Source organism: Theobroma cacao, chromosome 3, assembly GCF_000208745.1.
Source record: "Theobroma cacao cultivar B97-61/B2 chromosome 3, Criollo_cocoa_genome_V2, whole genome shotgun sequence".
In the NCBI taxonomy this organism is placed as follows: Eukaryota; Viridiplantae; Streptophyta; class Magnoliopsida; order Malvales; family Malvaceae; genus Theobroma; species Theobroma cacao.
This window is the reverse complement of record NC_030852.1, coordinates 29734545-29755798: the sequence shown is the minus strand read 5'-3', so window position 1 is coordinate 29755798 and position 21254 is coordinate 29734545. Positions and strand designations below refer to the sequence as shown.

The 21254-nt window shown below is 39.2% G+C and overlaps 4 protein-coding genes across 5 annotated transcripts; 3 read left to right on the top strand and 1 right to left on the bottom strand.

The window, feature by feature from the left end:
- LOC18605743 (glutamate synthase 1 [NADH], chloroplastic) lies at positions 277–13172 on the top strand. Of its 2 annotated transcripts, XM_007038947.2 has the most exons (22): positions 277–1145; positions 1258–1377; positions 1652–1765; positions 2164–2316; positions 2524–2624; positions 2722–2818; positions 3301–3410; positions 4077–4180; positions 4357–4536; positions 4620–4963; positions 5081–5151; positions 5243–5712; positions 5880–6749; positions 7126–7280; positions 7562–7723; positions 7891–9492; positions 9852–10067; positions 10167–10435; positions 10686–10991; positions 11209–11476; positions 11848–12105; positions 12389–13172. In XM_007038947.2, the coding sequence occupies exons 1-22, from the start codon at positions 750–752 to the stop codon at positions 12671–12673; spliced, it is 6651 nt and encodes a 2216-aa protein (XP_007039009.2). In that variant the 5' UTR covers positions 277–749; the 3' UTR covers positions 12674–13172. The 2 variants fall into 2 exon arrangements, with proteins under 2 accessions (XP_007039009.2, XP_017972849.1); XM_018117360.1 differs by lacking the exons at positions 277–1145; positions 1258–1377; positions 1652–1765; ... (1 more) ...; positions 2524–2624; positions 2722–2818 and adding an exon at positions 2923–3010.
- LOC18605742 lies at positions 13315–16512 on the bottom strand. Its single transcript, XM_007038944.2, has 3 exons — positions 16145–16512; positions 13675–13847; positions 13315–13572 (listed from the first exon to the last, which is right to left on the bottom strand). Exons 1-3 carry the CDS (start codon positions 16218–16220, stop codon positions 13555–13557), a joined length of 267 nt encoding a protein of 88 aa, XP_007039006.1. The 5' UTR covers positions 16221–16512; the 3' UTR covers positions 13315–13554.
- Positions 17083–17703, top strand: LOC18605741 (succinate dehydrogenase assembly factor 4, mitochondrial). Its single transcript, XM_018116934.1, has one exon. It carries the CDS (start codon positions 17219–17221, stop codon positions 17573–17575), a length of 357 nt encoding a protein of 118 aa, XP_017972423.1. The 5' UTR covers positions 17083–17218; the 3' UTR covers positions 17576–17703.
- LOC18605739 (putative RING-H2 finger protein ATL21A) lies at positions 18459–20585 on the top strand. Its single transcript, XM_018117713.1, has 2 exons — positions 18459–19262; positions 20041–20585. Exons 1-2 carry the CDS (start codon positions 18566–18568, stop codon positions 20466–20468), a joined length of 1125 nt encoding a protein of 374 aa, XP_017973202.1. The 5' UTR covers positions 18459–18565; the 3' UTR covers positions 20469–20585.

The following is a 21254-nucleotide window of genomic DNA, read 5'->3' as shown; positions in this document are numbered from 1 at the left end:
AAGCAGCCACGCCCAAGGCGTCTATCCCCTCGTCGAGGGACCCACCATGAGCGGCTGTCGCGTGCCGCATACGATGTAACCTACACGTGGCTGTTTGATGAAACCCTGAGCTGTCACGTCTCTAGAAAGTGGCGAGAGTATTGCTGGGTAAATTTAGAGCTTCCTAGTCGTGGTCCCCACACTCCTCTCACTAAAAAAAATACTCTTTTTTTTTTCTAAATTTTTTCTCTATAAATCCAGTCTCATCTCTTTAGAGAACTGCCTAAAGGGCAGGCTCCCAAGTTGTTCTGTTCAAAATCTTTTTCTTGTTCTCTGATTGGGTCTCTGGGTTTTTTTTTTGTTTGTTGCGATTTTAATAGTTGAGTCATATAATTTCGTTTTCTAATTTCATCGAGGTTCGCAGTTCGATCTTGAATAATCTGCACGTGACAACGAGATTTTTCATAATTGTATAAAAATTTGTTCGTTTGAAGGATTTCGTTTCCTTAAACTGGATTTGAAATTCTAATCAGAAAAATCTCAACACTTTTTTCTCGAGAAACCATTATAAAAATCTTTCAAAATCCGTAGATTTTCAGATCTCTTTTCAAATCTCTCTGGATCCGTTTAACGGATGTAAATCTGAAAAAACGGATGTAAATCTGAAAAAGGAGATAAACTTTCAGTCCGAAATATTAATTTTATCGAAAACTAACAATCAAGGAATTACCATTCAAAGAAAATCGGATTTGAAAAACGGTCTCTGAATAATGTCATCGGCGTCGGCCTTTAACTCTCTTCTTCAGCTTCGAAATGGCTCTTACTCACTCCCGTCACTAAACAAATCCTCCATCACTCCTCAGCTGAATGTCGCCCCCTCGAGCCGCCGTAAAACTAGAACCGCTCGATGTTCAGTTACGAAAAAGTGCTCGGCGGCTTTGGAGAAGAAATTCTTAGGGACTCGATTGAGGGGGTCTGGATCGGAGAGGTTACACTTATGGCAGTCGGACGGGCCGGGTAAGGCCCCAAAACTCCGGGTCGTGGTGCGGTCCTCATTATCCGGGGTGCCTGAGAAGCCACTGGGTCTTTATGATCCGTCTTTTGATAAGGACTCGTGTGGGGTCGGGTTTGTTGCTGAGCTATCCGGTGGCAGCAGCCGCAAAACTGTACGTTTTCAGGAGACGTGTATATTTTAATGTATTTTTCTTTTATGTACGTTTATGTGTTCGTATTTGGTGATGTTTAAGCTTTGTTTTGATTTTTGATGGAATTTGTTAGATAACGGATGCTTTGGAGATGTTGATACGGATGTCTCATAGAGGGGCTTGTGGATGTGAGACAAACACTGGTGATGGTGCTGGGATTCTTGTGGCGCTTCCGCATGATTTCTATAAGGAGGTTTGTTTGTTTGTTTTATTGTTTCGCTATCTACTTTTAGCTTTTTTGTTTCTTTAAAGTATCTTCTTCCCTAAAAATTATGTTTGGAATTTAATTCCGTGGAATAGTAGAATGGATTGTTTATCATTTCTTTTTACCACTTTTGATGTGAGTGTGCGAAAGGAATAATAAATGGAGTGGGTCTCTTAAAGCCCATATTTATTTGTTTTATTAATCAGAGTAATTAATAGAACAAATGCTGGTTTTTTTGAGCATTTTTTATTATCTGCGACAGGTTGCAAGGGATGTTGGGTTTGAGTTGCCACCATCGGGGGAATACGGGGTGGGCATGTTCTTTTTGCCCACATCTGAGAGCCGAAGGGAAGAAAGCAAAAATGTATTCACTAAGGTAATGTATATACTGAAAGAGCTGTTCTTTGATTTATTATTAATTAATCTTCACAACTTGCTAGTAAGTGTTTTGTTTGATTAGCAGTCCTTTTTTGTGTGTATATTAAGTAATAATAAGTAAATTTTTGTTTTATATTTACTTTTTCTATTGACTTTCTTGCCACTTGTCACTCCTTTTTTTTATGTAATTTTAAAATGCTTCAGTCCAACAGAGTATCCTTTTCCGGTATCTTGAAAGCGAATTTCAAGGATTTATCATTTTTTCATCTGTAATTGGAATGGCAACCATAGTGGATGTCATCTGGCAGCAATTCATGTTTATACAGCATTTCTTAACCAAAATTTGCTTCATGTTTATACAGCATTTCTTGACCCAAATTTGATTGGTTTTTTCAGGTTGCTGAGTCCCTTGGTCATAGAGTCCTTGGGTGGCGTTCTGTACCAACAGATAACTCAGGATTGGGCAATGCTGCTTTGCAGACAGAGCCAGTTATTGAGCAAGTGTTTCTTACACCTACACCTAGATCAAAGGCTGACCTTGAACAGCAGGTAGGTTTTTCATTTTGTGTGTTAACATTTTACAAGTGCCCTTTATCATCAATTTGCTGGAAAAAATAAAGCAAGATCATTTCTGGATTGGAGTATAAAATTCAGATTATGGAGTTTTTCCAGGGTAATCATGTACTAAGAGTGAAGTGCACGACAAGTTGTTTCTATTTGTTCGACTATATCACTAACACAGTAACTGTTTTCCAGATGTACATACTAAGGAGGGTTTCAATGGTTGCTATCCGAGCTGCATTAAACCTCCAACATGGTGGTGTTAGGGACTTTTATATATGTTCACTTTCCTCAAGGTTTGTTCTTTAGAAAGCTGGATTTTGTTAAAGCAAGAAATTTTGTCCAATGGTTTTGCATGTGAAGATTATTCACACCTTAATCTGGCCTGTACAGGACTGTTGTTTATAAGGGGCAGTTAAAGCCTGATCAACTGCAAAACTACTATTATGCAGATCTTGGCAATGAAAGGTTTACGAGCTACATGGCCCTGGTAAATATTTTATCCATTCACTTTCTTTCGTTCTCCACTAACTCAATACTTCAAACAGCATGGAACCACCGGTAACTGAAGGGATGCAAGGTTGAGGGATGACTTCTGAGGGATTGAAGTTTGAATGATCTCTTAAGTTCTTCCACTCCCTTGATAACTATTTGAATTTGGATGCTGGATTGGATGCTTTGGGTGAGTTGGTAAGAAACCTCATTGTCAAGTAAATCATGTTTGCAGAAAATTGCTGCAATGCTCTCTATGATCGGTTGTTTGAGGATGAAACTTCCATTTACTGGTGGAAAGGAAATTTGTGTCTGGGCAAGGTAGCTTAGGGTTGTGATATTTATGTCTAGGCACTGCAGTATACCATTGTTGAAATGCCCTGAACAGAGATTTGTGTGCGCATTTTCAAACCAGATCCTAGATTCCTAGCAGAGTAGAGGAAGTTGTGAATAACAATTGTGATCCTTTTGTTGATGCAGATACACTCTCGATTTTCAACAAATACATTTCCTAGTTGGGATCGTGCCCAACCAATGCGTGTCTTGGGCCATAATGGGGAGATTAATACACTCAGAGGCAATGTAAACTGGTATGTAGTAGGGAAACTCACAAGTTTTGGATTAATCTGTGTATGTGTAGATTTTTACTATTTTTTTCCTTTTTTTTTTTCTGGAATGGTTGAGAGGATATTATATAGTACTGATAGTAAACTTAGAGAAGATCTTCCTCTTCACGATAAATGAAGCTACTTAATAATCCCATTGCTAGCTAAGTTCTGTACTTGTCAAATTTCTACATTCCGCTATTTGATTTGTTGTTGGTCACATGCCATATCTTGTTCCTCTTAATGGTAACAATTGATAAATAAAACAAATAATGTATGTGTCTGATTTGAGTTTTGACTGTCTCTGCTTAAAAGTTGTTGTTTAACAGGTATATGATGTCATATGATTCCAGGATGTGACAATTTGTTGTTCATTCCAGAAATTTTTACTTGCAATGTTAGTGTGGAGAAGTGGTGTCTACTTGTGAAAGAAAATAGATTTTCTTTATGTTTCATGACTTGTGTGCAAATGCATCTTGGTATTGCCAATTGGCTGCTGGTAATAAAATTTTTTTGTGTGTAGATAAGCTGAAAGAAAAATAGGAAAATGGTTTTACTGGCTGGTTTGATGAAATAGTATATAATATGTTCCTTTCTGTTTTTATCTTTAGTACTTTAAGGGTGTTGGCTGAATTTCTTGAATTTTATCAGGATGAAGGCACGTGAGGGATTATTAAAGTGCAAGGAGCTTGGGCTATCAAAGAATGAGATGAAAAAGCTTCTGCCCATCGTGGATGCCAGTTCATCTGATTCAGGTAAAAACTTGTGCATCTCTTCTTGTTTAGTCACATGCCTATGTGCTCATAAATGTATGCTTCTGTCATACTTGCATTTTCTCCCTTTTCCTAGTTCAAAATTTTGGTTGCTATCAGTGTCCATTGGACTGACATGTATTTGATTATCTGCTTTCATCCTTTTCTTTGGCTTGTAGGGGCTTTTGATGGTGTTCTTGAGCTTCTGGTTCGAGCTGGTAGAAGTCTTCCAGAAGCAGTTATGATGATGATTCCAGAAGCTTGGCAAAATGACAAAAATATGGATCCTCATCGGAAGGCCCTGTATGAGTATTTCTCAGCTCTAATGGAGCCATGGGATGGACCTGCCCTGATATCATGTAATTAAACGCTGTCCATAACTTGGCAAAATGATTTAACATGATGTTTAGCCTTCTTCAACTGATGAAAAACTTATATGCAGTTACTGATGGTCGCTACCTTGGAGCTACATTGGATCGTAATGGACTCCGTCCTGGTCGGTTTTACGTTACACATAGTGGACAAGTCATCATGGCCAGTGAGGTTGGTGTTGTGGATATTCCACCTGAAGATGTGCTTAGAAAAGGAAGACTAAACCCTGGGATGATGCTTCTGGTAGATTTTGAGAAGCATACTGTTGTCGATGACGATGCCTTGAAGCAACAATATTCACTTGCTAGGCCTTATGGTGAATGGCTTGAGAGCCAAAAAATTGAACTCAACAACATAGTTGATTCAGTTCAAGAATCAGAGAGGGTCACTCCAGCAATAGCTGGAGCGATTCCCGTAAGTGTTTCAAATTTTTTTTATTATTACTGTTTTCTGCTGCTGCTTTATAAAGTAGAGGTTTTTTTTTTTTTTTTGTGAACAAGTCTCATTGATGCTTTAATCTGTGACTTAAAGGCTTCCAATGATGATGACAATATGGAGCACATGGGAATTCATGGTTTATTGGCTCCGTTGAAAGCTTTTGGGTATGTAACTCTCTGTCATGCTCTACTACTAACTCAATCCCAATGCCTTTATGGGAAACTCTGTAATACGCGACTTCTGGTCTCCATGCAGCTACACTGTTGAGGCTTTGGAGATGCTGCTCCTTCCCATGGCTAAAGATGGAACGGAGGCCCTGGGTTCAATGGGAAATGATACTCCTTTGGCAGTTATGTCCAATCGGGAGAAGCTTACTTTTGAATATTTCAAGCAAATGTTTGCTCAAGTCACTAATCCCCCGATCGACCCCATTCGAGAGAAAATAGTGACATCCATGGAATGCATGATTGGTCCAGAAGGGGATCTAACGGAAACAACTGAAGAGCAATGTCATCGTCTTTCACTGAAGGGGCCTCTTTTATCAGTTGAAGAGACAGAAGCAATTAAAAAGATGAACTACAGAGGTTGGCGTAGTAAGGTTCTTGACATAACTTATTCAAAGGACCGTGGGAGGAAGGGATTGGAGGAAACCTTGGACAGGATTTGTGCTGAAGCACGAGATGCAATTAAGGAAGGTTATACGTTATTGGTGCTTTCTGACAGAGGTACTACATTGTTCCCAACACTTAATAAATAAAGCTAGAGTTTTTTCGTGATCTTTGATTGAAAGTTATGTGGCATGATACTGCACTTGTCCTCCTCTTTCCCATTCTTTATTTTTCATGATTCATCATGCTTTAAGGTACTAATTTCCCGTCCTTAAAATGTGTAGCCTTCTCGTCAAAGCGTGCTGCTGTAAGCTCCCTCTTGGCAGTTGGTGCTGTTCATCACCATCTTGTTAAAAAACTTGAACGTACTCGAGTGGGATTGATAGTTGAATCTGCAGAGCCCCGTGAAGTGCACCATTTCTGCACACTGGTTGGATTTGGTGCGGATGCTATATGCCCATACTTGGCCATAGAGGCCATTTGGAGATTACAGGTAGATGGCAAGATCCCTCCAAAATCTAGTGGTGAGTTTTACTCAAAGCATGAGCTGGTTAAGAAGTATTTCAAGGCAAGCAACTATGGAATGATGAAGGTTCTTGCCAAAATGGGAATATCTACTTTGGCCTCATACAAGGGTGCTCAGATCTTTGAAGCTCTGGGTCTTTCATCAGAAGTGATTGAGAAGTGCTTTGCAGGAACTCCTAGCAGAGTTGAAGGAGCAACATTTGAGATGCTAGCTCGTGATGCACTTCATTTGCATGAGTTAGCATTCCCTTCTCGGGCTCTTGCTCCAGGAAGTGCAGAAGCTGTGGCACTGCCCAATCCTGGAGATTATCACTGGAGGAAAGGTGGTGAAGTACACCTGAATGATCCTCTTGCTATAGCACAGCTGCAAGAAGCTGCTAGGAGCAATAGTGTTGCTGCATACAAGGAATATGCCAAACGTATTCATCAACTGAACAAATCCTGTAATCTGCGTGGGATGTTGAAGTTCAAAGAGGCAGGGGTGAAAATCCCATTGGATGAGGTGGAACCTGCCAGTGAAATTGTGAAACGGTTCTGTACTGGGGCCATGAGTTATGGATCTATATCATTGGAGGCACATAGTACGCTGGCTATTGCTATGAATAGAATAGGGGGGAAATCAAATACAGGTATGTTCTTACAGAAGTATTTAATCAGAAATGTGCTCATTTTAAATTCCTATGGCCCACTTTGTTCCTGAAAATGGTTTTGATCCTATGGTGGGAAATTTTGAAGTTATGGTCCTGGACTTTTTTGAAATATTCTTCCTCGAAATGCATATAAATGTTCTTTTTTTTTTATCTTCTTTTTTCTGGTGGGTTGTTTTATTTTGTTTTGTTTTGTTTTTTTTGGTGGAGGGTTTTGAGGGGATTGGGGGATCTTTAGCTGTAGTTTTTGGGGCATACTTGTCTATAATCATGCCTTTAATTGTTGCTTTTCTGCATGATGATTTTTTATTGTTGGAAAACCAAACCTTGATGTTCTTTATTCAAATTTTGCTTAAAGGTGAGGGAGGTGAGCAACCATCTCGTATGGAACCTCTGCCTGATGGTTTGATGAATCCAAAAAGAAGTGCCATTAAGCAGGTTGCGAGTGGGAGATTTGGAGTTTCAAGTTATTACCTTACAAATGCTGATGAATTACAGATAAAAATGGCTCAGGTATATTTATTGTTTATGAGTTCTGTACTGTTGTTTAGTTGTTTCTGCCATTGCTTGTCTATTTGTATTTAGTGCCTGTATTCCAATTGGAATAGAGGTTCCTCTTGTTTATGGATTTATGTTCATGGCAGATGATGCTGTGTCCGCAAAGCACCTCTGAGTGACTTTGCATCTTTAACTGATACCTACATTTGACATTTGGTGAGGTTAAGATATGAACTGAAGTAAATTATTCTTTGTAGATTGATTATTTTTTGACTAAAATTTTCTTTGTTACACAGGGTGCCAAGCCTGGTGAAGGAGGTGAACTTCCTGGTCATAAGGTAATAGGAGATATTGCAGTCACCAGAAACTCTACAGCTGGTGTGGGACTTATCAGCCCACCTCCCCATCATGATATCTATTCAATTGAAGACCTTGCGCAACTAATTCATGATCTTAAGGTAGGAGCGTTTACTGCTCTTTTACTTGTTTCTACATGTATCATGAATATATATGCTTTTTTGTAGCCTATTTTTAACTCCTTTCCTTACCAGAGTTGGTTATGAGCTTCTAAGATGTAATATTTTATGATTTTAGTCTCTCTGACACTCATTCTTTGTTTTTTTAGAATTCCAATCCATCGGCTCGAATCAGTGTGAAGCTAGTATCTGAAGCTGGAGTGGGAGTAATTGCTAGTGGAGTTGTCAAGGGGCATGCTGACCATGTCTTGATATCAGGTCATGATGGTGGTACCGGGGCCTCACGATGGACAGGCATAAAAAATGCTGGGCTCCCATGGGAACTTGGTTTAGCTGAGACCCACCAAACTCTGGTTGCCAATGATCTTCGTGGCCGCACTGTTCTCCAGACTGATGGCCAACTTAAAACAGGAAGAGATGTGGCCATTGCTGCACTTCTTGGTGCTGAAGAGTTTGGCTTCAGCACGGCCCCTCTCATAACTCTGGGTTGCATCATGATGCGAAAATGCCACAAAAACACCTGCCCTGTTGGCATTGCTACTCAAGATCCGGTGCTTCGAGAAAAATTTGCTGGAGAACCTGAACATGTCATTAACTTTTTCTTTATGCTTGCCGAGGAGGTGAGAGAGATAATGTCTCAGCTTGGTTTCCGAACACTTAATGAGATGGTTGGCCGTTCCGATATGCTTGAAGTTGATAAGGAAGTCCTAAGGAATAATGAGAAGCTTCAGAATATTGATCTCTCCTTATTACTCAGACCTGCTGCTGACATTCGCCCTGAAGCTGCTCAATATTGTATTCAAAAACAGGATCATGGCTTGGATATGGCTTTGGACCAAAAGCTCATTAAACTATCTAAAGCTGCTCTAGAGAAAGGTCTTCCTGTATACATTGAAACACCTATATGCAATGTGAACCGTGCAGTTGGAACAATGCTTAGCCATGAAGTAACTAAGCGCTATCACTCGGCAGGGCTTCCTGCTGGTACCATCCATATCAAACTCTCAGGAAGTGCAGGACAGAGCCTGGGCTCTTTCATGTGCCCTGGCATCATGCTGGAGCTTGAAGGCGATAGCAATGACTACGTTGGTAAAGGATTATCAGGTGGCAAAATTGTTGTTTATCCTCCAAAAGGAAGCCGGTTTGATCCTAAAGAAAACATAGTAATTGGTAATGTGGCTCTCTATGGAGCTACTAGTGGGGAAGCATATTTCAATGGAATGGCAGCAGAAAGATTTTGTGTTCGTAATTCGGGTGCCAAAGCAGTTGTAGAAGGTGTTGGTGATCATGGTTGCGAGTACATGACAGGTGGGACTGTTGTTGTGCTTGGGAAAACTGGGAGGAACTTTGCCGCAGGTATGAGTGGTGGTATTGCATATGTGCTTGATGTGGATGGGAAATTTCAATCTCGGTGCAATCCTGAGCTGGTAGACCTTGATAAAGTTGAAGAAGAGGAGGATATTATGACTCTTAAAATGATGATTCAGCAACATCAGCGTCATACAAACAGCCAGTTAGCCAGAGAAGTACTTGCTGACTTTGAGAATCTTCTGCCCAAATTCATAAAAGTCTTCCCCAGGGATTACAAGCGCGTTCTAGCAAAGGTGAAAGAAGAGGAAGCCTCTAAGGAGGCATTGGAACGTGCTGCAAAAGAAGCTGAGGAGCGAGACGAAGCAGAGTTGGTGGAGAAAGATGCTTTCGAAGAGCTCAAGAAGTTAGCAGCTAATTTGATGAATGAGGAATCAAGTCAGGTATGTTGTATTTGTTATTACTATGTTTTCTTATATTACTTTTACAAAGTCTCTGCTTCCATCTCACAATTTAGCTTCTCTTCCCTCCTTTTGTCAATTTAACTTTATCTTTTTTCTTTTCTATTTGATTTCTTTCATTAAAATTTAGTGTTGGTGAGGTAAACCTGCCTTCTTCCTCTTTCTCTTTTTCTCTTTTGTGTTCAACTCGTCTCCAGAAATCTTCAATTTGTTAATTTTGTATTACATCTTTGTGTATTGCTCCCCACTTCTTTCTGGTATTTGGTTGCTATCTTCTTTATACTGCCTATTGGTTTCATGCACTATTTGATTAGATCTAATTTGACTTTTGGATCTTATAGGAAGGAGAGGCCAAACCAGTCAAGAGGCCTTCTCGGGTTTCTGATGCTGTGAAACATCGTGGTTTTGTTGCTTATGAGCGTGAAGGCATCCAATACAGGAATCCTAATGTCCGGATGAATGACTGGAAGGAGGTCATGGAGGAATCAAAACCTGGCCCACTTTTAAAGACACAGTCTGCTCGCTGCATGGACTGTGGTACTCCTTTCTGCCATCAGGTATTCATTACTACTTTTACTCTTTTCTTTGTCATGTTGGAAATGAATTACACAAAACACAGCTTAAATTTAAGATCTCTTTTATTTTCATAAATGCAGGAGAACTCTGGATGCCCTCTTGGAAACAAAATACCTGAATTCAATGAGCTTGTGTATCAAAATAGGTGGCGTGAAGCACTAGATCGTCTTCTAGAAACAAATAACTTTCCAGAGTTCACTGGCCGAGTGTGTCCTGCACCATGTGAAGGGTCTTGTGTTCTGGGTATTATTGAGAATCCTGTGTCCATCAAAGGCATTGAATGTGCTATCATAGACAAGGCATTTGAGGAAGGGTGGATGGTGCCACGGCCTCCTCTCAAGAGAACAGGGTATGGCTTGTTATTCCCTCAGTATATATAACTAGAGGGCTATGTTACATTTCAAGTTGTTCATTTTAAACCACTTCATTATATTTTAAACCACTTCATTAGTTTCTTGGTTGAGGGTTCAAGTGAAGTTTTAAAATCTTGTGGCATAACTCGATTGAGATGCCTATGCTTCTTTGAACAAGATTGATGTGTTTTAGAAGTTTACATGTTCACTAAAGAAGTATATTTTGATATATGTTTATGATTACAGGAAAAGCATTGCTATTGTCGGAAGTGGACCAGCTGGTTTGGCTGCTGCTGATCAGCTAAATAGAATGGGTCACTCCGTGACTGTGTATGAGCGTGCTGATAGAATTGGAGGGCTTATGATGTATGGAGTCCCTAACATGAAGGCTGACAAGGTTGATGTAGTTCAACGGCGGGTTAACCTTATGGCTGAGGAAGGAGTTAAATTCGTGGTCAATGCAAATGTTGGAATTGACCCTTCCTATTCCCTTGACCAGCTACGAGAGGAAAATGATGCCATTGTTTTGGCAGTTGGAGCCACAAAACCCAGGTAAATCCTAGATGGAAGAAAGCTGTTGATTATCAACCATATTTGGAGATGTGTCAGTATTTTTGCTAAAAATCTTTCTTTCTCTATGGATTCTGACTCTTAACAATCAGATGATGATGGCTTAGCCAGAAAGGATAATTTAATAATACTTAGATAATCAACTAATATGCATTATAACATGGGTGAATAATTGAATGCATTTATTTATTTGATGCAGGGACCTTCCTGTTCCAGGACGGAATTTATCTGGTGTTCATTTTGCAATGGAATTCCTTCATGCAAACAGTAAAAGTTTGCTTGATAGTAATCTCCAAGATGGTAACTATATATCTGCTAAGGGCAAGAAAGTAGTGGTCATTGGTGGTGGTGACACTGGTACAGATTGCATAGGGACATCTATCCGCCATGGGTGTAGTAGCATTGTAAATCTTGAGTTACTTCCTCAGCCACCACGAACTAGAGCTCCTGGCAATCCTTGGCCACAGGTTTGACAGTTGATCCTCCATTTCCTGATGATTTTTTGCTGTGCTTTCTAATATGTGAAAGGAAAAAGAATATAGGTTCTTAATGGATTATTAATCATGATAGTAGCTGTCATTTTTCTAAATGTTCATTTCATTTCGTTTTTCTTTTTCCTTCTAGACAACCGAAATGCATTAGACAGTAAAATCCCTTTTTTCTTGGTCTGGTTGCTTTGTTATTGAGGCTAAGTGTGACCAGTTCCCAAGTAATTTAAATTTATAAGATGGAAGCTTGCTTAGGGATATTAAATGGAAGAGCTGAGAGTTTAAATGGAATATTTAGTGTTTAGACATCTTATGTGACTGATTCCACCCTTTTTTTTATGGAATTGTAGTGGCCTCGCATATTCCGTGTAGACTATGGACACCAAGAGGCTGCTGCCAAATTTGGTAAAGACCCAAGATCCTATGAAGTTTTGACTAAGAGATTTGTGGGAGATGAGAATGGAACTTTGAAAGGACTTGAGGTGGTACGAGTGCGTTGGGAAAAAGATGCCAGTGGGAAGTTCCAGTTCAAAGAAGTTGAGGGTTCCGTGGAAATAATTGAGGCTGACTTAGTCCTGCTAGCCATGGGGTTCCTAGGGCCTGAGTCGGTGAGTATTGTGATCACTCCCTTTTTATAATCCTTTTGTGGCTATCAAGTTTTAATGCCCTCTGTAGTGATACCTGAATGCTAGTTGGTGCCTTCAATTATTTGATTTAACTTAGGCAGCCCAACTCCTGCTATGATCAACAATGTAATGTTACTTGAAGATGTTATATTTATTATAAACCTGGTGCGGTTCTATAAGTTTTTTCAATCTATATACATTTATAGAAAAGCATTTGCATGGTTTGATCATTGCTCATCCATTTGTTTGCTCTTTGATTTTAAAGACGGTGGCAGACAAGTTAGGTTTGGAGCAAGACAACCGATCAAACTTCAAGGCAGAGTATGGTCGCTTTGCAACCAATGTGAATGGAGTCTTTGCTGCTGGAGATTGTCGCCGTGGTCAGTCATTAGTTGTGTGGGCAATCTCAGAGGGAAGGCAAGCTGCTGCACAAGTTGACAAATACCTGACTAGGAAAGATGAGGACGTAAGTGTTGATGGCGAGAGCCAGAAAGATCTTGTCAAGAGACATGAAGACCTTGCTCAGAGGCAGCAAACAGTAATGACATAAGTGATATTGATTATTACTATTTGTGACAATTTGCTGAGAAGGAAGGTCAATCTGGTTCAGAATAGAGAAAGAGTTTCCAAAGGGAGTTGTCACATGGATGACCACTGCTGGAAATGAGCATAATCTTGTGGATAACCACCAAGGGATGCTTAGTCCGCAGCAAAAGGACCTGGGAAGGCTTAGTAGAGATTAAAGGATTTGAGAAGTTGTAGTAGGATAAGGCACTCGCAGAAGGTTGAGCGAAAATCAATAAACGACTTCCATGGGACTGGTATAGGTTTGGGGATATTTATCTTTCATATGTATCATCTTGTTTATAGGTTTTACCCGGCTTGTTGCAAGGTTTGCTCTCATAGTTGTCATAAAGGAATAATGTACAGTTTTATTTCTTAATCGTTGATTGAGAAAAAAAAAGGTGGGAATTTTTTTGTATTTATTGTTTCTGGAGATTGGATATCCTTTTTACAGAAAAGAAAATTGGGTAAAACACCTGCTGCAATTTGTCTTATTCCACTAAAAATTGAAATAAGGTAATTTCCTACTTTAAAAAAGAAAACCATTGTACCCTGATAGCAAAATGATTTGAGTGTCCATCTTTTGCTGAAAAGCGGTCGATGGATAGGCTTACAGTCAATTGCGACTAGGTTAAACCGGTCTTTGCCTCATGAAGAAACAGAAGCTCCTTGTACATAATTATTTTACTGAGAATGTACTCTCACCCATAACAGTTCATAAAGATGGATTGGAGATCTCTCCATCCCCAGCTCACAGGCCTTTTAACACATTAGTAGTTACATTCTGAAAATCTGTTTCACGGCACAACAAAGGAAATAATAGACCAGGTAGATTGCGTTGCTTGACGAGGCTTGTCCTCTGAAATGTCAGAAGCAGCCCCCCAACTGCAAGGTAATGGACACACGTTAGAACCAGCTCTAAACCTTTAAAAGAAAAAAGAAAAGAAAGCCAGAAATAGTTTTCATTTCCCCATTTATTTTGCTTACCAGAATGGCCTCTATTTCCCTCTCTGAGACAGGTGTACGTTTTGGGAGAAGAGATGCTTTTCCTCCTACAGCAGTGTTGATGGGCGGTGCTGGAACATCTGACCTTGACCTTGTAATGAAGCTATCGATGATGTTCCCATATTTGGGTCTTGCTTGCGTTTCAGACACACAACCTACACAACAAACTTGGAAATGATTTTGGAATATAAATGGCGACTTGAATACAAAATGAGATTGGTTTGGAGAATAAACCAAGGACAAGGCTTTAAAATCCTGGTTTCTATCCTGTCTAGCCGACCAAGGAACACAGAAAAGCTCATGCAAATGTGGTCCGAAATCTGATTCTGCCGTTGGGAGTCAGTGACTAGCAACTAGAATCAACGAAATAGAATAGATTGTAGATTTGTAGTTCATTTAAGGCCTCTATTCAGAGAAATATCTTGAGCTTACACTTTTCTCCACCTACGTCCTTTATTTATTGTTTCTATTTTTTGTTTTGTTGGTTGCCATTCGACATACTGTTCTGAAATGTCAAGACATTACACAAATCACACTTGAAAAACTGCACCTGCCCATAACCGATGACCACCAGACAGCAAAAGCCACATTCACGAACAGACACATGTAAATTGAGGTCTCAGTGGATAAATATCAGAACTTTGGATATATATTCCTAGGTCAAAAAGGAGCCAAATTTCTGTGTCTCTCTTCATTAAAGTTTAACAGCCAGTCTGATTGAAAAATTGACTTGCACTCTTATTTATCCGACCTCTCCTCCATCACAGCACCTTTATTTTATCACACGACTTAACAACTTGCAATACCATATCACTAAACTTAACGAAACAAGTCATCATAATTCATCTCAAAATACGTAGAGTCAGTAGAACTTCAATATCTAATAAAATAGAATTACATGAAGGAAGGCAAATACAACAGGAGTTATGTTAGTTGGATTCTTTAGTTCCAAAATTGTTGGGTTTTAAGTTGATTAGAATTTTAAATTTTATTTGATTAAAATTCTTGTTTGTGTATAATATTAAATAATTTTTACAATTTTAAACTTCTTATTCCACATTAAATGTTAATCTCATTCTATTACAAAAATGGTTTTCAAGACTTTAGAAAAATGAGCAGTGATTCAAGAGCGAGGTAATACAACGTAACTCTATTTTTTGTTTTAGGTGGAGCTAGACTTGTCTTTGTTCTAAGTGGAGCTAGAACGGGTGTGAGTGAATGTGTTCATGTGAAGTTATTGAGAGAAGGTGTACAAAGGGTCATAGATTGATTTGGGAAACTATAAAGATGGATTTTATTATATTTTAATTTTTCAATAATAAAAGAACTGTTTTATTTCATTTAATGGACATAAACAAGAAATTGAATCAGGAACATTTTTGTAACAAATATTGTACAAGTAGGTATGCTACGGCCAAATTTACTAGACTCCTTTGTTCACAGGAGTTATTATGTCTTGGATTTCTTTGTTCACAGGAGTTATTATGTCTTGGATTTTGATTCTGGGTTGTGTTCATCATGCATTACTTTGTATAGTCGAGCTATTTGTTGCTCTTAGCCTTTCGTTTTTTAGCAACTTACACAATCAGCTCAAACCAAATCCATCCCACTTTTCTTATCGTCTACAGCTTACCAAAATCTAATTTTTATTAACAGGCCATCAGCAGCCTTCCCTATTGCTATTTGCTGAAAATTATAATGTTGATGCCAACCGTTGATATTGCTTTCGTGATGGGAGGGAGAGAGAGAGAGCGTCATGTTTTGTGCTTGATGGGAACGGTTTAGGGGTTCACAGGTTGGGATTCATCTCTGTATTAAAGTTCAACGAGGGTATTCATGAGAGCCTCTTCGTTGCACTGACTCTTGTGTGAATAGGGATGCGGAGAGTTTTTGACTTTGTATAGAACCTGTTATGAGCTGGTTTGGGTGATTTAGCACTGTTCTTCTCAACTGTGTCTAACAGGGCTAAATCTTTCTTGTAAGCTCTCAGAGGGGAACGATTGCTTCCCTCTGTTTTATTAATAATACACATTGACTTTTCAAAAAAAAAAAAAAGGGCCATCAGCAGTGTTCTTAGCAATTATCCATCTCAAATGCTCCTTTCATTAAAGGATATCAGAAAAGAGGATACCTTCAAAAATAAAAAGAAAAAATCGACATAATCTATAGTTCAGAATGGATTTCCCACCGACCAAAGCAACAAAGAGCATGTCTAGTATCTTGATCGGAAGAACAAAGCATGAATTAAACTGAAGATCATCAAATGAAATACATGCTCAAACAATAACAGAGATTTAGGGTTAGATAAGGATAACCAAGTTGCTGATTTTGGAACACAACGTAAAAATGAAACTCAATTTCAAAACTAGGAACACGAAAACCAGACGAGACGATGAACCCAAAAAGGCAAAAAACTTACAACGTAAATGATAAGAAAAGAAAGAGGAGTGACCTGAGGCAGAGGATTTCGGGTGTCTTTGAGGGAATTTAATGCGTGGAATTCTCTTCAGTGCCTGCTCTGCTCCCATCTTCCACCCTTCACTTTACCTTCCTCCCTACCCTGCTCTGCTTGTCCGTCCCTTGGAAGTCGAGGTAATCATTGCTATCTTGTAACAGACCTTTTACTTTTATCTAATCGGATCAAGTCACCAAATTACCGATGAGTAATAAATAAATTACCGATTTCAACTTTTACCGTGCAAATTTTGGCATTTTACCCGCGCTGTTATTTTTTCCCCCCTCCTTTAATACAAGACAGGAAAGGGTACTCAGAAACATCAGCTAGGATTGAAGTCCTCTGGGTAGGACTGGATTCTGCTGCAAAGAATTCTCTGGAGGTTTCTCTCCCTTTTACATGACCGAGCATTATCAGTCGAAATTAAGATTTTTATCCAAGTTTTCAGTCACCCTTACTCTATAATAAGGTCTAAAGCTACGGGTTGGACAAGGTCCCATCGTGGGACCAACTTGTCCGTCATTCCTCGTGGAAAATATCTATCTGCACATAAACCGTCTTTCATTGTCTTATTTAAGTTTTGTCTAACCCTAACAATAATTACCCACAGTATTTTCATATGCATATATAAATATAAATATAAGTATATTCTATGATAATCCACTATTAATAAACAACGTTTTAGAATTCCTTTTATTTGCTTGCTCCACAAACCTTTTGGCATCTTCGAATTCATATACAAATCGTAAATACTTCCTTTCTTTAATGATTTTTAGCTTGCATCTATATATATATATATATATATATATATATATATATATTCTTTGGGTTGGGTTTTGGAATTGAATTGCACTATGGGCCCAACTCAATACTATTTTGGGCCTGAAGCCCGTTTTACAGTTTACAAGTTGCAAATTTTTATCATCAAAGCGTGGCTGCAGTATCGAGAACCAACACGACGCCGTGCTTAAGGTTCCCCCCCCCCCCCACTCCTCTTTCATTTGAATCCGTATTTTCGTTCGACGAATCCAAGTTAGGTTTTTCTTACCAGGTACCTTAAAAGCAGCGACAATGGTAAGAGCCACCCTGAGCCGTCTATTCTCATCGATCTCCGAGCTCTCTATCCCCAAACCGTCTTTAAGTAGTGTCAGATCGGAGCCAATGACTCGGTTCGGATCCAACTCGGCGAGTCGGTTCTTGTGTTGCTCTGCTCAGCAACCTCAATTGAACCATCAAGAAAAAGCCAACGAGGAAAAGCGCGAAGCGGTGAAGGAGGATCCTGAAATTGAGAATAAGGAAAATGAAGAAGATGATTTTGAAGATGGGGATCATGTGAATAAACAGACGGGTGAGGTCGGGGGGCCCAGAGGCCCTGAGCCCACTCGCTACGGTGATTGGGAACGCAATGGTCGCTGCTACGACTTTTGATTCTTTCTTTTCCTTTTATTTTATATATATACAGTAAGAATGTTAAAGAGAAGTGTTGTAATTGTGAGAATAAATTCAAACTTTAATTTGTGGAATTTCTGGGGTTAGTTTTGCCTCTTATTATCTCATCTGGGTTCTGTTCTTTGGTTTTTTTTAAACTACTTTAAAGTCAATTTTCAGATGTCCAATGTGATCATGTCGTGCTTAATAAGCATTCACGCGTTATTGATCATTAATTTGATAATAATTTTGTTTGATTTATTCATATGAAGTCAAGATGATGAATTTCCTATCAGTGTCTTTAAGTGGTTTCATGCTCTTTGACAGATTCTGGGTTTTGAAAATAAACGAAGCCATTAAAAGCAAGTTGGCTATCACCCATTCGATCATTTGCTCAAAAATTCATAGTCAATTTCCCATTAGCCATTGCCTCCTCCAACTTCCTTTTTCTAATGATCAGCCCAACATCCCAAGTTCTCAAGTCTCAACTGTGTACCTCATGCTTGTTCAATTGTTTTTATTTAGTGCAAATATGCTATTTGGTATCACGTTTTAATGTCTTGTAGAGACTCTATTAGAATTTTGGGATTTTGGGTGGACTCTGCAATCATTTATCCTCATCTTCGTTTTTTATGTGTTAATAAAGATTAGTAGTATTAACTTTGATCTTTGCTCTTGTGTTAGACTTTGTATTAAATGTTTGTGAAATAAAATTATATATTTTTTTTCCTCAGCTTAAATTATATTATCATTGATTAAAATTGCTAGAATTTTTATTTTTTTTGGTGGGCTCCAAATATTATGATCTTTAGCTTTCTTTGTCTTTTTATTTAAGGATTTACGCTGCTTCAAACGGAGCAGGTGGGCAGGTTGACTTGCCCGATGGACATCAGACATCAGGTGGACCCGTGTTTCATTTCGAGCTTTTGATATTCTACTCATATTATTGGTGTGGTAGTCTGGTAGCTTTTCATTCCACGCGTGTTCAACATGGACATTCTCAAAATCTTCTCCCATCTCCTCTTCTTTATCTTCTTCTTCTTCTGCTCCTACTTACACACTACAACAAGCACAGATACATGCATAAGAGCCGCGTGTCGCAGCACCAAGCCAGAGATTCGATTCCCTTTCCGGATTGAAGGCCGGCAGTCTAAGTCTTGTGGCTATCCAGGTTTTGATTTATCTTGTGATAGCTCAAACCAGACGATACTCGAGCTGCCTTACTCGGGAAAATTCAGTGTCCAAGGGATAGACTATGCTGCACAAGAAATTTGGATCAATGATCCCAACAACTGCCTTCCTCAAAGAATACTTTGGCTTAACCTTTCTGGTTCTCCATTTAATGTTGTTAATTATCAAAATTTTACGTTCTTCAATTGCTCGTTAGACTATTTGAAGTATGGATTCAATCCAATTGCTTGCCTTAGTGGTGGTAACTACACGGTTTTTGCTACTTCGTCAACAAAAGTTGTCAGTTCTTTGTCATCGTCCTGCCAACGAGTTACAACCGTTGCAGTTCCTGTTGAGTGGGCTTCCCATGATCAAATATTGAAATCAGACCTCAGCAACAATCTCCGGTTAACGTGGGACAAACCCAAGTGCCGGAAATGTGAGTCACGGGGCGGCGAATGTAGGCTAAAGGCCAATTCTACTCGTCAAACTATTTGTTCAAATGCTCCCGGACGAGGTAACTTTCTTTCTGCTCTGTGTCTTTGAAAGTGTGAATCCTTAAGAAAATCTGGTGGTTCCTTGTCGTTTTTGATCGACGAAGGATCTTTCAGAATGAACTTTCATGTCACCGTACTGGAACAAAAAATAAAGCTGATTGATTGAAGCAAATGAAACCAATCTGAATTGACTTTATTTAGGCCAATGTTAATGCCATTCAATTTACATTTTCAGTTTCCAGAACCACGATAAGCGTTGACTGAACAATAGTATAATATTGGCCAGTGAAAGGTTTGAAGTGCTCTTTTGCTGGAATTGCGCTCAACGCTTTCCCACTGTAATAATTACCTTTTGATCTCGTTGACATCTACGTTTATAGCGAAAGGCCAACTGCTTGAATTGATCAAACATTCCATACTTTCAGATACCAACAGCCATGAGCAGGAGGAGTAGTTATAAACAAGTTCGCGGCCATGTCTGGAAAGTCTCTAAGTGGCAAGATACACTTTCACATTTAATACATTTGGACTTTTTCAGCCTTTTTCTATTAACCTCTTCTTAGTTTTAATCAAGACCAACGTTTTATGGATTCTAAAAAGTCAGCCCAAGGAGAATAACAGGTCTTCTGGTAGTTGAGCTTTAAACTGCATTTACATCCTGACATAGGCTGTTTGACCCAAGCTATTTCATCTTTTTTTTTTCCTTCTTCTTCTTTTCCCTTGAGCAATACAATTAGATTGCCATCAATTATATTTTGTTCAGTAATATTTACTGTAAAGCTGAAACTCCTCTATCAGGTATTACAAGGAGTGTTCGCTATGCAATCACAGTTGGTGCCGGAGTGCCAACTCTGTTGTGTATCTTAGGGCTATTATGCTTCGTCTGTGGCAAGGTCCAGTCTTGTACTGTAAGACGCAACTCAATCCCGGAGCTCAACGCAACGGTCGCTCCACAGCCCACCATTGAGGATGGCCTGGATGGCCCAACTATAGAATCGTACCCGAAAATAGTGATTGGTGAGAGCAGGCGCCTGCCCAAGCCCGATGACAACACTTGCCCGATATGCTTGTGTGAATACTGGCCCAAGGAGACCCTCAGGAGCATACCCCAATGCCAACATTGTTTCCATGCTGATTGCATTGACGAATGGCTTCGGTTGAATGCTACCTGCCCCATTTGCAGGAATTCCCCAGAAAGGCCGTCTTCGCCAGTTCAGGATTCATGATTTATCCATCTTGCTATTGTCAGAATCCTTCAATTGTTTCTGCTTCTAAGGGCTAAAATTGTAGATAACTTTTTTTTTGGTTCCAAATTGTAGTTTAGTGTCTTGCAGTTCTGACTCTGCCAGATGTGCATGCTTTGCTTTTTCTTTCACTTTTGTTTCCCTTCATGTTTTTTCGGATATTATATTATGTATAAGGCCCTAAGAGCTTTAGGTAATCTCAACTTAATCTTCCAGATTGTTATAAAGTTATAACTCCGACTCTCTTCTTGTTTTACTAGATTGAAGTGAGACCGTATAAGCCAAAATTCATTAAAAAGGCCTCATTCAACAGCTTCATATTTCAAATCCCAAAGCCATGGAACTTTTTAGTTAAATCATGCAACAAGGTGAAGATCGGATTCTCCAAAAAAAAAAAAAACAAACAAATGAAGGAAGCACTGATATCTCACTTTTTCCTTCCTATTGTATGGCAAAATTCTTGCTATTTCTCTCTGGTTAGTTTATTTGAAATTTGAATTACATCCAAAGTTAATCAATTAGATGTTGACATTCATTCACTAGGATGGATCAATTAGGGAGGGTGACCCACAGCAAATTAATCGAGGGCTATATTTGGCCCTATCGCATCAAAAGAAAGAAAAGAGGTGCTCCTGCAGCATAATTTTCAGCGTGCCTACTTAATGATTTCCGACTTATTAGTTGAGTGACTCTTTTCAAAGGAGGACTCGCTTTCAATTGCTGCCGTAGATTGACTGGCACTATAGTGAAGATAATTAGACCGTCCGA

What these genes read in the sequence shown, in the direction of transcription:
- LOC18605743 (XM_007038947.2), top strand. Translation starts at nt 750, where the DNA reads ATGTCATCGGCGTCGGCCTTTAACTCTCTTCTTCAGCTTCGAAATGGC. An exon ending in TGGACCTGCCCTGATATCAT is followed by an intron (nt 4,537 to 4,619) that starts GTAATTAAACGC and finishes ACTTATATGCAG; the next exon opens with TTACTGATGGTCGCTACCTT. An exon ending in CCTCCTCTCAAGAGAACAGG is followed by an intron (nt 10,436 to 10,685) that starts GTATGGCTTGTT and finishes TTATGATTACAG; the next exon opens with GAAAAGCATTGCTATTGTCG.
- LOC18605742 (XM_007038944.2), bottom strand. Translation starts at nt 16,220, where the DNA reads ATGGGAGCAGAGCAGGCACTGAAGAGAATTCCACGCATTAAATTCCCT. An exon ending in CCCGAAATCCTCTGCCTCAG is followed by an intron (nt 13,848 to 16,144) that starts GTCACTCCTCTT and finishes TTTGTTGTGTAG; the next exon opens with GTTGTGTGTCTGAAACGCAA.
- LOC18605741 (XM_018116934.1), top strand. Translation starts at nt 17,219, where the DNA reads ATGGTAAGAGCCACCCTGAGCCGTCTATTCTCATCGATCTCCGAGCTC.
- LOC18605739 (XM_018117713.1), top strand. Translation starts at nt 18,566, where the DNA reads ATGGACATTCTCAAAATCTTCTCCCATCTCCTCTTCTTTATCTTCTTC. An exon ending in TTCAAATGCTCCCGGACGAG is followed by an intron (nt 19,263 to 20,040) that starts GTAACTTTCTTT and finishes CTCCTCTATCAG; the next exon opens with GTATTACAAGGAGTGTTCGC.